The 18705-nt window shown below is 37.4% G+C and overlaps 1 protein-coding gene across 1 annotated transcript in view; it reads left to right on the forward strand.

Moving 5' to 3' along the window:
* ARHGEF28 (Rho guanine nucleotide exchange factor 28) overlaps window positions 1-18705 on the forward strand; it is a 292956-nt gene that overhangs the window by 197352 nt on the left and 76899 nt on the right. Inside the window, exons 10-14 of the mRNA XM_036280592.1 lie at window positions 817-938; window positions 4445-4725; window positions 10576-10783; window positions 13682-13793; window positions 17584-17626. Coding sequence (XP_036136485.1) covers window positions 817-938; window positions 4445-4725; window positions 10576-10783; window positions 13682-13793; window positions 17584-17626 — 766 coding nt within the window. The remainder of the gene's footprint in view (window positions 1-816; window positions 939-4444; window positions 4726-10575; window positions 10784-13681; window positions 13794-17583; window positions 17627-18705) is intronic.

Genomic DNA, 18705 nt, shown 5'->3' on the forward strand with positions numbered 1-18705 from the left:
TATTGAGCACTTACTAAGTACTTAGGCCTGTGTTACATGCTTTACATGTCTGAACTAATTTAATCCTCGTAACTACACAATGAGGAAGCATAATAATGATCCACTTTTACAGATGAAGAAGAACTGTAAAGGTATCTAGAGATTAAGCAATTTAGCCAAAGACACAGGAAACCAAGCATTCTGGCTTCTCTGTGTTTTACTGCCTTCAACTTTATGTCCCCTCCAAATACAGTAACATCTTAACTCTCTGGGAACCCACTTTGAGCAACCTCATCTATTTGGAACAGAGGAAGCAAGCACAATCAGTTCTGTATTTGAAACAGAAGCAAAGCTCTGTTTGTATGAGAGTCTGCGTATTCAGCAGGCAGCGCAGAGCCCATACTGCTAGACTGGGTGCCATGTTGGATCCTCTAGTAAAGGGTCTGGAGCCTGAACCCTCAATGGCACCTAGGGTCACAGTGCAATCGCTGATGCTTCCAAGTGATTCATACAGTGAATTTTAGTTCAGTCTGTTAGAAATTGAAAGCAAAAATCTCTTTAAATTTATAAATATCTGTCAAGATTGGAAAAATAGTGCTTGAAATGGCCATACACTTATCTAGAACGATGCATTCTTTATGATGGTTTTAGATATCTGAGAACGTTTAGATATAGAAGATAAAAGACTTGCATGTCATTATGAATAAGTGAAGGTCACAAAATGCCACCTTAAAAAAATCAATCTGGATATTTTTCTTAGTTTGATTAAGAAAGTAAAGGTTGACTGTAAAATAAATTCCTTCCACTTTATTTCTCCTGTTTTCATCTGTCCTCTAGATCGTTCCTTAGATGTCCTCAAAAAATCCAAGCAGCCCTCCACGTTCCATGCTGCGAGCAGGCTTTCTGACATGCTGAATGGTGGCGATGAAGTCTACGCCAACTGTATGGTGATAGATCAGGTAAGGCGTGACTGATGTTACAAGGTGGATCTGCCCTCTTTCCACAGCCCAAGCGTGTGAGAAATATTTTCAGCACTGTTGTGTTCCCCCGAACATTTTAGCCTAAGTGCAGCCCCAGTGGTGCTGCAGTGGAGTGTCATCATGTAAGCATTTAACTGGGGTCCTTCCTTCAGAACACAGCACACCTTCCCCTACCAAGGTGTACCGTGAGGGAGGGGTCTTTTGGCACTGCCAAATGAGAGGAGTGGGGCCAAAATGGGAAATGGCAACCGAGAGGCCAATTTCTTCTCTACAGCTTTTCAAACAACAACACGCGTGTGATCTGCTGTAGCAGGGTTTGTATTCAAGTCCAGCAAGAGCTTGACACCAGCCCCATAGGATGCTGTCACATCAATGACTTGTTTAATCCTTACAACACACCTTATTATAACAGGTAATAAGGTTGTAGAGCTTTTTTTTTTTTTTAATCCTCACCCGAGGATATTTTTTCCATTGATTTTCAGATAGAGTGGGAGGGAGGGAGGGAAGGAGAGAGAGAAACATGGATGTGAGAGAGAGACCTTGATTGGTTGCCTCCTGAATGACCCAATCAGGGTCAGGGATCAAACCACAACCAAGGTACATGCCCTTGGCCAGGAATCGAACCTGTGACTCTTTGGTCCTTTGGTCCTCAGATCTAACTGCTGAGCCAAACCAGCCAGGGCAAGGTTGTAGAGCTTTAATATTAAAAGAGAATCGTGTCATGTTACAGGGAAGGGGAACCCTTTAGAATTCCCCACCCATTCCCTGATAGAGATTTCTGAGTTACATCTCATAAAGGCAGGTGGTTTGTGCATCTACCTATGGATCTATTCTTCATTCTCTTCTCTAGCTTGCTGACCCTTACATTTTAATATTTATAAAAATTAAAATACAGCTATAGATCTGAAGATTCCTGCACACTCCAATTCATGGTAGATTTAAGGGATTCAAGGGGAATTTTGACAAAACAATGTCTCCACCAACTTTAAAGCCTGATTCCCATATAAATGCATCATATATGTGCTCCTTGAGCAATAGGTATTTACCCTTTTGTTGTTTTTTTTAGTATGCATATACTATACACTGTTACTTATAGATGTTTGCTGCAATATAAACATTTTTTCTGTCTGCTAGATTGCAATTTCATCCCCATAGTCGAACATCTCTGCTTTTCCTTATAAGGCATTATTACCTCAAATGCATCATATAAATGCATAGGTTGGGATGATATTCAAAATGACAGGAATGAACATCAGGACATGGACATTAGGCTAGAAATAACTGGTATAAAGCAGCTGACCATGAACCCTAGTTATGAAATCTAGGATGAGGCACAGAGTTTAAGACAAAGTGGGAGTTCTAGGGACATCCTTTATAGATATAGGCTAATTGGACTTGGTATACTCTAGCCACATTCCGATTTTAATGGTTTTATTCTGTGTCCGTATTTCTGAACATTTACATGAAATATTTCGAGTTTTTTTTTTTTTTTTCCTGAGTTTCAGTGAACACTGTAACATTTTCACTTACCTCAAGTAGCTAAAATTGTACATGACTGGATATTATGAGAGGGGAAACCGTGTCTTTAGATACATTAAAAATACAGAGCTTTACAAACTGAAGATGAAGTTAGGATGTAATTTGTTTGGGAATGATTTTAGTGAGAGAAGTATTGCTTTAATAATGTGAAGCATACATTTGAAGAGAACTCAAACAGGCTAATTGATAAACAGAAATGTGGCAGAGGATTGCCAAATGTGTGCAATGAAAACAAATAAAACTAAAACCCTGGAAACAAATCACAAAGTTTCCTATATCCGTGTGGTATAGGTATCATATCGTTTCTCTTTCTGTCCCTGTGTCCACTTGAGTAGCAAAATTAAGGAGTCCAAATTCTGCATATTTAAAATAATTTCTAGCAATAGCTATAAGGAATCTTATCTATTTCCTTCATCTCCCTCAATGTGGCACAGAAACCTAAAGAGATTGCTAGCTTGTTTGCAATGCTATTTCCTGTGAGTTCTCAAGGTTATCGGCCTACTGATGAGGACATTCACATGTTAAAACTACTTTGAAATCACTCTGTCATATACACTATTTTGAAAAAAGAACACACAACCACACATTGTATTTGGACATCATTTCAGGCCTCCTTAATTCGGTACAAAGAATCCTTGTACATTCTTTATGAAAACTCCCCAAATGTTAATATTTTACTTTATTATCCTCTGAGCGTTAGTGTGAATGTGCCTGCAGATGCTTAAAATATGTATATAAATATTTTTAACCATTTGAGAGCAAATTGTATGGTACCCCTGTACCCCTCAAGGACATTCTTTTACATAGACACATATAGTTATCAAAATCAGGGAATCGTCACCAATATAGTACTATTAATGGTGTACAGATCTTATTCAATTTTAACCAGTTGTCTCAAAGTTCTCTGTAGCAAAAGTAAATTTAATTACGAGTTATATTTTGTTGTCCTGTGTTTTTAGTCTACTGTAATCGGGGGCAATTCCTTAGTCATCTTTTATGACATTGATCATTTTACTGGTGATGTTATCTTTGGTCTACCAAATTTATTTTCAATAAAATTACTATTAAACATATATTAAGTATCTTTTGGGAGATAGTTTGAGTCACTGTAAATATCCTTGTTATTCATTTGACTCACATTCACTAGTTGGAGCATTCCTTGATTGCTTTTGCCTTAGTTGATTATCATGACGTTGATTGGTTTAGGACCTGAACCTCCCCTTCTGCTTCATTTCCCCTCCACCACCCTATATCTAAATGATGTCATCCTTTTATTTTTACTCTCTTCTCCCCCCCGGAAGTGGTGCCTTTTGATGAATGCCACCTCAGATCACCTGGATTTTTAAACCCCTTCCTTAGACAAGTGACTTAATCAACTGGTGCTCTTTTGCACACATGGACTTTTCTCTTCCCATGATATTGTCAGGCCAGTCATAGGTGGATAGTACAGACTGCCCTTTCTCTCATTTCCAGGTAATTTGAAGTTTAGGGCATATTCTGTCTCATAGTTGTGCTAAGTCCATGCATCTTACATAGTTTTATTCTTATTTTTGTTTGGTAATGTTTTTTTGAGACTCAGATTTATGTAACCACCACAACCTTGTTTACCCAAATTCTTATAAATTACTTTTTAAATCAGGCTGCCAGCTCCTTAGTTTTTCTTCTCAAGTATTTAAAGTATTTCCTCTCATTTTGAGTCAATGGTTCATACAATGTTAAAATGCTCAGTTGGTCTTTTTCCCTTTGTGAATTATGGGATAGCAGCCAGGTGAACCAAAACATATCATGAAATAATTCTCTGCATACATAAAACAAAACAAAAACAAGAACAAATAAAACAAAAAAGATAAATAAAGTGGAAGGTTTTTAAATTGGGAGAATTATATTCTTAGCTAACCCAATCTGTCCTGCTTTTGCTTGGCAAATACTTATCTTTTATCTATCAGGTTGGTGACTTGGATATTAACTATATAAACATAGAAGGACTCACTACAGACACCGGCCCTGAGTCCACGGGCTCTACTCTGGAACCTCAGAGCTTCAAGCCTACCCTTCCCACTGAAACCAGCCCTGGCGTGTGCCCAGCAAGCGAGAACAAGGAAGTCACCTCAAATACTGACGCTCAGCAGTGCTTCACATCACCATCTAGTTCATGTGCTTCCAACTTAAGTCTTTCTTTTGGTCTTCGTGGATTTGAAAAGGAACAAAGTCATCTAAAGAAAAGAAGGTAAGATACTATATTTTAGAGAGGAAGTGTAGAAAAATCAAAGCACTTTGTAGCAGAAACTGGAAAATTCTATTTTATTTTCTGTTGTCCCCACCATTTTTATCTCTACATGAAAATAGGGCCCCCTTTCAGGTGTCTGTTCCTCTATTTGACAGTAAGACAGTTAAGGAAACTGTCAGAAATCATAATAGAGGAAAACCACAATGAGATACTTTGGCAATACTATATTTTAATGAAAATGCATACAACAGAAACTCCTATTACTGTTGATAGGAGTGAAAATTGTTTAAAAACTTTGGAAAATAATATGGACATGCGTAATTCATGACCTAGCAGTTTTACTTCTGTGTTTTAGGAGACATATACATGAGTAGTCATAGAGCAGGAAATTACCCAAATGGGGAATGAATAGATAAATTACAGCATAGTGACACAAAGGAGCGCTATGCAGTAGTGAAAATGAACTAACTACATCTACATACATGACATGCATCACAGAAACATGAAGTTCAACAAAAAACAAGTCACAGAGTACTTTAGTTAGATTTCATTGTTATAAAATGTAAAACGAAACAAAATCATTTTAGTTTTATAGGGCCAATACATATGTGCTTAAGCTATTAAAAAACAAACAAGATAATGAAGAGGGGGGAAATCCCCAAATTCAAGATAGTATTATGTCTAGCGGGTAAAGTAGGGAATGGGAATGGAATGCAAAGGAATTAAAGAAGGTTTCAGTGGTATGGCTAATGTTCACGGTTCGAGTTGGGTGGGATCATAGGTGTTTGTTTTATTTTTTATGCCCTGTAACTTAGTTACTTTGCACATATTTTCTTATTTATACAAAAGTATTGTTAAAACAACAGTTTTGATATATGATGGTATATTTTTATATGTGTGTGTGTGTGTGCGCATGTGTGTTTATATTTTTGTATCTGTTTCTTATCCATCCTGTTGTCTATTTTCTTTAGGAAATAGGCTAATTTCTGCTAATTTCATTCTATTCTGCTGTCTACTTTCCTTAGGTAATAGCTTATTCCCCTCCCACCCCACCCACAGGCCCAAGACCTCTGATTATATGCTCATTTTCATACATAAAATCTGAATCAAAATGAATGTAGAATACACACACATGAGTGTGTATATAATTATTTTTCTATGAATGAACATTCAGCATAGGTAAATAAGTATTCAGCAGAGATTTAATTAGTCAGAAAGAAGAGAGAGGGAAGGGAAGCAGCAATCACTAGATGCCAGTCACTGTGCTGTCCTTTACACAGATACACAACCACTTGAGGTTGGAACACTTTGTAACAGGTATTGGTACTAAGGGTAACATCTGATAAATAATGAAAGATTTTCTTTAGATTTGTATTTTTTGAATTATGGTTTAAAAGATACTAAGTGGTCATGGCTATAAATTAAATTGATGGGAAATTTTGGGCTCTCCACATATCTGCTTGGGACAAAAGGCTGTTAGTCAAGGCAACAGTTCATACAGTTCTGCAAAAACAGATTTAACTCTGTGTTATTGGTGCATTCTGGTAGGATTTTATGATCTTTCCAGTTTGTGACCCAGGTCTCTAGAGGTGAATGAATTTTCTAGGAAGAGAGGTAGGAAAGGTACAGACAGTCTCTCTGTTCTGCTTATGCAAACATTCGCAGGCATTCGAAATTATACTGTCCTGGGATGGTCTTGTTCTGGGATGTTGAAACATCTCACTGCTGCAGCTAGAATTTTGCCATCTTAAAATATAAGAAAAAGTATCCAGTTTGAATAAAGGGAATTAGAAGCTTCTGTAAAAATGCCACGGCTGATGAGGGAAGGGGGCGGGTAATGGGATTGGGGAGAGGAAGATATCCTAAGAGAAAAACCTTCCAGCTAGTTCTTTCGGCCAACTTTATCTCTGGCACATTCTGTCTCCTCTGAAAAATGTAGGAATGAGGAGAAAGGACGTGTGATTCCCAGAAAGCCCCATTTTCACCCTGGGATGGCTGTGGGACCTTCCCTTCACCGGGTGTCATGGTGAGAGTGTGTAACACAAATAATAATGAACTTGAAGGGCAATGCTCAATTTTTAGTTATTTATTATTTTTTTAATCCTCACCCAAGGACACTGTTGCATTTATCTTCAGATAGAGCAGGACGGAGAGAGGGAGAAAGAGAGAGAGAAACATTGATGTGAGAGAGACACATCGAGTGGTTGCCACCCACACAACCCCAGCCCCTGCTGGGGACGAACCGAAACCGCGGTACGTTCCCTTAGCAGGAACTGAACCTGGGACTCTCTGGTCTGTGGGCCGATGCTCTAACTGCTAAGCCAAACCAGCCAGGGCAACAATGCCCATTTTTTAAATAAGTGAATCATAGGCTAAGAGGCTAAGAACTTCTAATGAAAAATTATTCTTCAAAAATTCTAATGAGAAATTTCAAGGCACACAGGAAAAACTGAGGTTAACACAGGGACAAGGCTGACTGAGATCTAAGTCCTAAATTTTCTAAGGTTTAAAACAATATTTTGGTGAAAGTAACATTGTATGTACAATATGTAACCATTATATTATTTTAAGTTAATAGGTATTTTAAGAAGTTACAAGGGGAAATAAACAATGCAATGTTTGTTTGTTTATTTATTTTATCCTCACCCGAGGACATTTTTTCATTTTTTGTTCAGACAGAGTGGGAGGGAGAGACAGGAAGAGAGAGAGAGAGAAACATCGACGTGAAAGGCACACATCTAGTGGCTGCCACCTGCACAACCTAACAAGGGCCGGGGACAAACTGCAACCGAGATACATGCCCCTAGTGGGAACCGAACCCGGGTCTCTCTGGACCGCAGGCTAATGCTCTAACTGCTGAGCCAAACCGGCCAGGGTGCAACATTTATTTTAACAAACTTTACTGCAAAAAATTACTTGATAGAAGATAAGTATTTGTTCTGTTTTAAAATATATTTTTAAAACCATTTTTTTGTTTTCTCACAGTAAGACATACTTGTCACACCATGAATCATACCCTCCCTCCCCACATTCACATAAAATTTAAACATTTTATGAAATAACATGTGTAATATATTTTGATGTTTTTTACTCTATACCATTTTTTTTGTTCATTAATCCTCATCCAAGGATATTTTCTCACTGATTTTTAGATATAGTGGAAGGTGGGCGGAGCACAAGAGATAAATGTCAATGTGAGAGAGACATATTGATTGGTTGCCTCCTACACGCTCTGACCAGGCAGGGCCAGGGGGATTGGACCAGCATCCCAAGTACATACCCTTTTGTCTGCAGGCTGACACTCCAACTGCTGAGCCAAACTGGCTGGGGCTACTCTATACTATTTTATTTAATTACTTTATAATTTTTGAACTATTTTTTTTTTAGAGAGAGAGAGAGGAAGGGAGAGAGACATAGAAACATCGATGTGCGAGAGAAACATTGATTGGCTGCCTTCTGCACATCCCCTGTTGGGGATTGAACCTGAAACCCAGGCCTGTGTCCTGACTGGGAATTGAACTAGGACCTCTTAGTCTATGGGATGTCGCTTCATCCACTGAGCCATACCAGCCAGGCATCTTCTATACTATTTTAAAAGAAAATTCTGGTCACCACCTACTGAATTGATTTCATATCAATTTTGGAAAATTGTATTATAAAGAAGAACCTAGAAGTAATTTTGAAAAATATTGTCTATAATATTGAATATCTTAGGTTAATAACTTAACAAAGAAAAAACCGTAGCCTGATTTGAATGAACAGAAAAAGAAATATTTTAAAGTATAGTATATAAAATAAAATAATACTCAGTAATCCCTCTAAAGTATATTCATAGTGAAGGAGAAATACTGTATATACCTGGAAAGACTTGTGTTGAAATAGTTGCAGGCAACCATTTGAACTAATTTTCACTAGTACAGAGATCACAAATTGAACGACAAGCACAGAGGCACAAGATATCAGCAAACCTTTGACCTCCCACCCCACCCCCAGATCTTTTCTACCCTCAGATTATCACTGAATTAAGGAAACTACACAGCTCCGTAAAAATACCTCTAATTACATCACCGTAACATTCAGAGGACTGACATTTACCGGGAAGGTTTTCTTAACACTAAGCTTTAGTTTTCCAAGAGAAATAATTTTGTGTCCTCCAACATATTTGAACGTTGAGTTAAAGAAAAGTGTGGCCCTGGCCGGTTTGGCTCAGCGGTTAGAGCGTCCGCCTGCGGTCCTGAGAGGCCCGGGTTCGGTTCCCACTAAGAAAAGTGTGAAGTCCACTCCAGTTTGTCCTTCCCTTCTCAGTGCCAAGGTGAGGCTCTCAATGTCCTTTAGGGAGAAAACTCCCCTTCAGAAACCTCAGTGGTGCCCGTCGTGACCTTCACTCATTGCCAGGTTTGCTGGTGCCCAGGAGGGTCTGTGAAGGTCAAGGATTAGAGACACATATAGGGCCAAGTGTCATATAACTTATTAAGTTGATATTCAATGGCCATTAAATAGCCTACAGTTTTTAAACAAAAATAACTCAAATGAGTTATTCAAAATTTTATGTTCTGGTTCTCCATATTTTATAATCAAGATGGTTTCATTATGTTTTTTTAAAAATTTTAACCTCAAAACTGTAACAACCAAAGAAAAATACTTTTAAAAATGCACTGTTTGTTTGTTCAGTTGTTGCTTTTTGTTTTATTTACAGACAACAAAATAGTAGTTACCAGAGGGGATAAGGGGTTGGGGAGGACAGAGAGGGTCAAATTTATGGTGACAGAAAGAGACTAGACTTTGGGTGTGAGCATACAATGGAGTTTACAGATGTTGTGTTACAAAGTTGTACAACTGAAATTTACATAATGTTATTAGCCAATGTTACCCCAATTTTAATTTTTTAAAATTTCACTGTGCAGTTAACATGCCGATGGCCTCAAAGTTTGAGTGGCTTACAATGTAAATGCTATGGAACAAGCCAGGAATGTGGAAGGTCAAATTCTTTCCTTTAAATTTTATGGTTATCAAAGTTAAATGAGGAAAGAAAAGCATTAGTAATTGAGCAGTAAGTACTATCTGCTTCTGGTGGATTTCTCATGGGATAATTTTTTTTTAATTTCTAAAAATGATAATCTAATATGACACATTTGGGACCCTCCTGACTCCTTCCTGTCTGACCTGTATCGTGACAGCAGTTCTGGAGTGAGACCTTTGCACATGTCTCCTCACCCGTGCCTCTGCCCACTGAGCTTTCCAGCCCAGGGACAAGGAGGGAATGCCACACTGCAGATTTTCACGTGCAGATTCCCCCAGCGCCCCACCCCCAAACAGCCCAGTGGCTCTGTTTTGTCTGCATTTTTAATATTTGAAGGGTAACTATTTGGGGCTTGTGATTACATTTACAAAACAGAAATGGGATAACACTAACTCGAACCAGCTTTTATTTCTTAGAGTACTTGAAATGACTTTTGTTAGGTAGAAATGTTCACTTGGAGAAACAAAATTTTGTTGAAAGCGAGGATATTTGGGGGAAGAAAAAATAATACTACTGAAATATAAATTTTATTAGAAGTTGGCCCTGGCCAGGTAGCTCAGTTGGTTAGAGCATCATCTTAATATGCCAAGGTTGTAGGTTCGATCCCCAGTCAGGGCACATACAAGAATCAACCAAGAATGCATGAATAAGTATAACAACAAATTGGTGTTTCTCTCTTTCAAAGCAATCAAAAAAAAATTTTAATGAAAAAAAAGAAATTAAATATATACCCATTATACCTTACACTAATGAAGACTCTGAATTCAGATATAGAAACCAATGACTCTGATTTCTTGACTGTTTACTTGTTTACTTACTTTGTGCTTCAGTTCTAGCCTCGATGCCCTGGACGCCAACAGTGAGGGGGAAGGGCCTCCGGAGCAGTCACACATTTGCTACACACCAGCGTCTCCGAGTTCCTCCCGAACTGGGATTCCTAGCGGGGATGAATTCGACTCTTTTGAGACCAACACTGAACCAGATTTTAACATCTCCAGGACTGAGTCACTTTCTTTATCAAGTAACCTACAGTCAAAGGTATTCTTATTGGTATTAATATGGTTTATTCCAAGCAAGGAAAATGTGTTGTCTAAATCTATCCATCTCTGAAAGACAAATGTTTTTTCATATGTACAAACTTTTTTTTTTTTTGGTAGCGGGGCAGATCTATGAGCTGACTGACTGAGTCTGTCTTGTTACTCTTTTGCAGTCTAATCTGTATAGTCCTTACAAGGCTGGTTTGTTTTCATTAATTCACCACCAGTACATATAATCTTACACATACATGGAACATTTTACGATTTTACACAATTTCTGCCATCATCTCTTAAGCAAAGGGAGGAAAAACTGGTAGTATTCAGTGGGTTTAAGTGATCAAACTTGTTTTGCTCACATGAAATTTTCCTTGGCCTGGGCGATGAGGTAAATAATGTTATTAAGGCAGAGGTGATGTTTATTTTGCGTTCCTGGCTGCAGGAACTAATCTGGAGCTCCGTAAACTTTGTCAGTTTTTCCATAGGAGACAGATTTTCTCTCACTGGCTCTTTCTCATGGGTTTTCATTTTGTTGTGGTTGCTACTTATTTATTTTCAATTTTCTTTTTCTTTTTAAATTAAAACAGTTACTGAATTTATTGGGGTGGCATTAGTGAATAGAATTAACTACAGGTGTCAGGTACACACTTCTACAATACGCCATCTGCATATTTGTTGCAGAGAAAGCCCTTTTGTATTTGGGTATGTTTTCTTCCTTTTTGATTTGTATTATTGTCTACTTTTCCTTCATAAATTGAGTTTACTTCTATAAAATAATGTGTGCTATGCCCAAATAGCTCCTTACCATAAACACATGGCTTTTATGATAACACTGTGTTTTTGTGATATAGTCTACAGTATATAAACATGTTTTATGTATGTACAACATATATAATTTTATCATAACTCACCAGGATATAAGTAGTGCTTTTATTTTGAGCAGATGAGGTTCTGTAGAGATTAGAGGTCTCATCTGGGTACCCAAGCTTGGTGAATAGTCAGAACTCAAATCCAGGCCTTCTGACCACAGAGCCTGAATCCTTTCCCTCAGCCCTGAAGCCTGTAGATGTCATCATCTTTGGAACCCAAAGATCATGTGATATTTTTGGGTAATAAGAAATGAGTATGTCTGTTGATGTGGATCCTTCTTAGTTTTGCATTTTGGGTGGAATTGTGAAACACTCCTCATTACTTGGGGTGAAAAGTAATTCAGTCTTTGTGAAGCAGTTCAGTGTTGTCCACTTTTAAGACTCTGTCCTTTAAAATATAGCTTGCCTTACCTCTGCAATTACCCTATTACTTTTTACCTGAAGGTTCTGGATAATTTTCAAATTCCCATTACTATACAAAATGATTGCCATGTATGATGTTAATGCAGAGGATGGCATTTGGCTAGGGCCCTTTGTGGCCAGCTCACTCTTACGGTGATAGGACAGCTTGGGCTGGCCTTCCTGACATTCAGACCCAGAGGGTCCTCCCTAATAAGTCAGGGAGCCACAGCCCAAGACCCTGTGAAGCAGGATCAGGCATCCGTTTTCAACTTTGCTCCAGACTCTTTATACTGATGAGCTTAGGGAAACCATATGTTTTCACTTAGAGGGAACAGAAGAGACCAATGTTTATGAAGGACAGTTGCCGATGGCTTAATTTTAGTAATAAATTTTGCATTACTTTGTTATAGCCCTAACTTTAAGTTCTCTCTTACAAATGGATGGGTGGGATGAATCCTAAGGCCACTAGGCCTCTCTCTATTGGATGGGAGTTGGGAACCCCATAGACTTCAATGGCCTTCTATTGCATATTCATTTAAATTTTCTAGCACATATTATCTTGCCATCTTGCATTTTCACATATGTTGGAAATATTGTAACAGAAATACTATGTAATTGGGAAACCAGAAACAAAAATGACAGATCATTTAAAAGGAATAAAGATACATAAATCAGTGATATTCAAACATCATCCCAGGAAGTGCTGGATGGAAAGTCTATTAAAAGATGAGCCCAGCCTAGGAAGATTTGTGTAGTGGTCTGATGTGTGCTCCCTAGAGGCTGCAGAGAACATTATAAACTCCAACAGCTGTTTGGAGGTTTTTAAAACTCTTATAATTAAAAGTGGCCATCCCTCCATCTTCTAATAATCATTAAGCATAAAGATACATATTAATACAGAATTTTGCTTGAATACTACAGTGCAAAATAAAAATAACTGACAACTGCCCTGGCTGGTGTGGTCCAGTGGTTAGAGTGTTGGCCCTTGCACTGAAGGCTTATGGGTTAAGTTCCCGGTCAAGGGCACATACTTGGGTTGCAGGTTTGATCCCTGGCCCTGGCTGCGGAACATGCAGGAGGCAACCAGTTGATGTGTCTCCTTCACATCAATGTCTCTCTCTCTCTCTTTTTCTCTGTCTCTACCACCTCCCTTCCTCCCTCCCTTCCACTCTCTCTAAAAATTAATGGAAAAATACCCTCAGATGAGGATTAACAAAAATTTAAAATAATAATAATAACATAACCCAGATTTTAAAAAAAGTAAAACTCATTTTTAAATATACAGAGAAAGGGTCATTTGACTTAATTTTTCACTTTTAACCAACTTGATTGGAATGTCATAAGTGCATCCTATATATAGTTCCTTTATATAGGAACTATTCCCAAAAGCATTTTGTCTTGCAGACCACCCAAGATACACCTCATATGTAAGTTTCCCTTAACAAATTGTACTATTTACAAAAATATATATATTTAAAAATTGTGACCAGCAAACAGAAACAATAAGATTACTTCAGAAATTTTTATGTTGAATCCCTTACAAAGATGCTGATTAAGTAACATTCATGATGAACACATACTTTCAAGTCTTATGTAGCATTTTAAATTAACTTTATTATGATTTCTTTTAGGAATCCTTGCTTTCTGGAATCCGCTCACGTTCTTATTCCTGCTCATCACCCAAAATTTCTTTAGGAAAAGCTCGGTTGGTGCGTGATTTTACAGTGTGCAATTCAAATGAAGGTGAGCAGTACTTACCGCTTGTCTTTAAAAATACTCTATTCCAGAGCAGAGTTTCCGTTAGTAAAAACACATAAAATATACAAGAGCAGCGGGTACGCTAGAGTTTTCCGTTTTATTTTCACAGTTGATTTTTCTAAGTTTAGCAAAATCTTTTTCATTAGATATCAGACAAGTTAAACATTCAATTTTGATGAAATTACACATTTGTACACCCATCTCTGTTGTTTTATTCTTTGAGTAAAATGTTTTCCTCAATAGTAGTGTAAACTAGAATTTATTCTAGGTTCATTATTGTGAGGGCTTTAGAGGATTTTATTTAAGTAAAGTATAAAAATTACTCTTCCCGTAGATATAAATTCTAAAGTAACCCAACTCCTCAGAGATAAACCACTGTAAAATAGATTTTCTTTCGTTCTTTAGCAAGGGATTTTAGAGAGCTGAAATAAGAGAACATATTTGAAACATGAGTAAATGTGTCTTAACATTTTTTGTAGCAGTGTAAGCATTCAGAAATGTAACTTTTATGCAATAAAATTTTAATTTAAATATAGTATCCCTTCAGAAAGGCGTGCAAATTATAAACATATAGTTTGATGAATTTTTAAAAGTGAATTCAGATCAAGAAACAGGACAATTATAGGCCACTCAGAGCTGCCCTTGTGGCCTCTCTCAGCTACTGCCCCATCAATTTTATTTTGAAATGTAATTATTTTATACTTTCTGTACATAATATGTAATAATTGCATTTCAAGGCATGTTTGGAGGTATTCATGCTACTCTGTAATATATAGCATCATAGTAAAACTTTTGTCACTGAATTAGATAACACCTTTTTTGGCTATTATCCTTAAGAGTCTTAAAAGACTCAGAAAACAAGAGATATACTTGAGTATTCTCAGTGTCTCAGTGTAAACTATTTAAAATAGGATTTATTTTACTCCTTTTTCTTTTATAAATTCTTGCTTTATTATATTATTATTTTTGCATTTCATGCTCTGAAGAACAATATTAAAAGCATAATCTTTGTGCTTGGAGCTGCTGTCCTAAACAGGGACTTATGTAGGGGAGATAATCAATAAATAATTATTGAGTAAATATAGTAGTCAAGACACATATACTACAGAACAAGTGCTACTGGGTATGTTCCCCCACGCCCCCACTCCGCTGCCCTTCCTGAGAAGTGTTTTGGAAGAGGAGAAAGCAAGACTACTGGTAAGTGTCTGTTTTAATTTTGGAATGGAAAGATAGAGAAAAGGACTAAGAGAAAGAAAGGAAACAATTACCCTTTAGAGGACAGGAAAAGAAGAATTTGCCCTGGTTATTTTTTTGCCCATACCATGAATATTTCTAAGATCTTCAGCTCTCCCTAATCTCAGTTTAGGCTGGGAGTCCCTTTAATGGCAGTTTGACACCATTTCACTCAAAGTCCTAGATGACTAATTAACTTGATACTGTAACTATTTGAAAAACACTTTTAAGTCTGTGAAATGTGCAAAAGGGTGGATGGAAGCCTTGCCTTTATATCTGTAGTATCTCTGATTCTAAGTCAGACAGTTCAAAGTCTGAAATTGTTGAGAGATGACTAAGAGGAAACTGGTTGTTTATAAGGGAAAAGAGCCCATACTTATGAATTCTTTAATGAATAAGGTAGATTGTCTTTGCCTAACATACAATCCTTAACTCTTGGCATTTGAATTAGAAAATAAAAACGGACATTCTTTGGTTTTTCTGCAAGTAAAAGCATATCTTTAGATAGTATATTTTATTTTTTATTTAATTAATTTATTTTTATTACAGTTGTTTCTCCTTTTTCCCCCATTGACACCCTCCTCCTGTTCCCACCCCCACCCCCCAGCATTGTTGTCTATGTCCATTGGTTATGCTTATATGCATAAGTTCTTTGGTTTATCACCTCCCCCCTCCTCTGAAGTTTGTCAGTCTGAACTCTACTTCTATGTCTCTGGGTCTATTTTATATTTTAAAACAGGGTTATTTGAGTGAAGTTTGATATTCTCCAAAAGTTAAGAATGTCAAAAAGGTAATTTAGATTGAGGCTACACACTAAATGTACCAATTCCAGCAGATACTCATGTATGGTTACAAATGTTTTGATTGACACCATTTATCATGGTCAAAACTCTTGGACTATGAAGAACAAATTAACACTTAAGGAAGAAGGAATAATTTTAACTGTGGTCAAAGCACAGGTGTGATAACTTGACTAGTTCAAAGATGTTGTATAAAATGTTTCATTGTTTAGTTTGCTTAATCAGAAGTAAATTGATATTTGTGATGTTAGACATTCCCTTTCAATGAGTTTGAGTAGTCCTAAACATTTTCTCTATTTGAATAGATTCCAAGCCTCCTTTTGCCCCAATGGGAACTCCCATATATGAGCTGTAATACAGATATACAAAGATAGGATGGTCTTTCTGTCCATTTTATTCTTATTGTGATCTCTCTTACTTGTCACTTCCAAAGGGTTACTATTATTATATCTTATTCTTTTTTTTTCTTTTCTTTATAAAGCAACTTTATTATTTAATACTTGTATATATAAAACAAAATCCAGTCCTATACATAATTCCCTTTGGTACATCATAGGTTCAGATAGAACATTGTCATTTTGAAATGATAATTATAACCTCACCAAGATGGACAAAAGTGTTCTACATTTAAGAATCTGAGGAGTGAAGTAAATATACTTTTGAAAATTATTGTGCACTGATGGATGGAATCCTATTAGACTTTGTCCAGTTGCCTGAATCTGGTTCTATTACCGTATTAGCTCAATTATTTTGGACAAGAGGCTTTATTCTCTTGGTACCTCTAGTACCTCAGCCTATTTACAACAAGGATACTGATTTCTGCCCATGATTTAATTTGTGGAACATTTAATAGCAATAAAGTAAAGTATTCAAATTCTTCAAAGTAGATTTTCTATTCCCTACCAGATAGAATGAGGTTCAACATCGATATTTACACATTTCACGACATATATATTTATTAGTGTTCCTCCTTATATATCTGGCCTGTCTTCCTATGCAACCTAGTTTTGCCTCTTCCCGCCTCTGGATAGTAATGGGAAAGGATTTGTCCCTGCTCTGTAGATGGTGTGCTCCACAGTGGCCGCTCCCTCCTTCAGTCTCTCTCACTGTTCAAATTAGTCTCTCTGCTCCGTCCCTGTAGTAGGTACTCCAGTTCCTTTGGGAAATAAGACGGAGCTGAGCTGCTTGCATGAACCTGCCCTCCACCCTCAGAAGTCGCCGGGTCAGGTGGCCCTCCCTGTCCCATGAGCCACAAAGCACATCTCTGAACTGGCTGCTCCTAGGATTTTGTCCAGGCACTGCAGCTACAGTCAGATGGTCTCTTCCTTAGTCTGGCCTTCGAGATGTTTCTTTAGAGCTTCGCTTAAAAAGCAGCTAAGCTATTTATTTATTCTATATGTTGGGGAATTAGTGTTACAACTAAGGGATGAAGCTCTGGTGAGAAATATCCAAAAAGAACTAATTTTTTGCTTTTCTGAAAATATTTGCTGCCCTTGCTGATGCTAACTTACTTCATAAAATCATTAAATGGTGCCATGTTTTGACATCTTCCCCATTCCCTCCAAACTAGGGAAAGTGATAAAGATATCCAGAGCAATGCCCTACTCGTATAAAGTGACTTATTTTCTCATAACTGCTGGTATAGATAATGAAAAATATGGTTGAGTGTGTGCATTTTAGACTAGCACTCGACTGCTAGTTTGTCTGTCTTAGTTATCATTTTATTGTTCTCTGTCTTCTAGAGCAAAGAGCTTACAGCTTACCAGAGCCACCAGGAGAAAAAAGGTATTTTAACTGTTTCAAATTTCCTGAAAGACTGCTTGATCCATCTTTGTAAATGTGTGTACATCATTTGGGATATTTGTTTATTAGTTTGTGAGAATTTTATGTAATGGGGCTGCCCGAACCCTTTGCTTCCTTTGTGATCTGTATAGGTTGACCAGCTGCTCTTTTCAGTCCCCAGATGTACAGGCCCCTGGACTGGCGACAGAATATTCTATTGAGTTATTGTCAAAAGGAAACACTTACCAACATACAGGACCAAGGGGAGCAGTGTGAGGACCACCTGCTTTAGAAAGGCATCAGGCCCTGGCCTGCTAGTTCAGCTGGTTAGAGTGCTGTCCCAATATGCCAAGGTTGCAGGTTTGATCCCCAGTCATGGCACATACAAGAAGCCACCAAAGAATGCATAGATAAGTGGAACACAAGTCAATCTTTCTCTTTCTCCCTCTCTCTCCCTTCCTTTCTGTCTCTAAAATAATTTAAAAGAAAGAAAATAGGCATCAGGATCTGGCTAGGTCTGTCTGCCAGGACAAAGAGCTTTACTATGATAACAGGCTCTGGGTGAGCAGTTACAGAAAATGCCTAATATCTGTTACCTGTCTGTATAAAGTAGTTTTTAGAAGTGTTAAGTTTGAAACAAAGAATACATGATGCACAAAGTACTTTAAGCATTATCAGTTTTCTAATTGATATGCAGATTTGAAAGCTTTATGCCAGTGCTCCTTTTCCCAAAAAACAAACAACGAACGAACACACACACACACACACACACACACACACACACACACACCACCTACCAACTGGAGTAATGTTTGGGAAGCTGACTAGGAAGCAGGCGAGACTGTTGAGTTCTTTTGGCCTCAAGTAACCAGCTATTCATGAGGCCCACTGTGAAATAGCCTTGGGATTATGTCAGAAATGGCATAAGTGACAGAAATGTTTGGCTTTAAGAGACCATATGCAAAAGAGAAAAATGGTTTTAATTTTGGTGATATTAATTCTAAAACTGTGAAACCTTTTAATATAGAGATCAAGGTGGACTGTTGTGCTTTAAATCTTGGAATAAAAGTGTCATTCCTTTT

This window comes from Molossus molossus, unplaced genomic scaffold, assembly GCF_014108415.1.
Source record: "Molossus molossus isolate mMolMol1 unplaced genomic scaffold, mMolMol1.p scaffold_m16_p_3, whole genome shotgun sequence".
Lineage (NCBI taxonomy): Eukaryota > Metazoa > Chordata > Mammalia > Chiroptera > Molossidae > Molossus > Molossus molossus.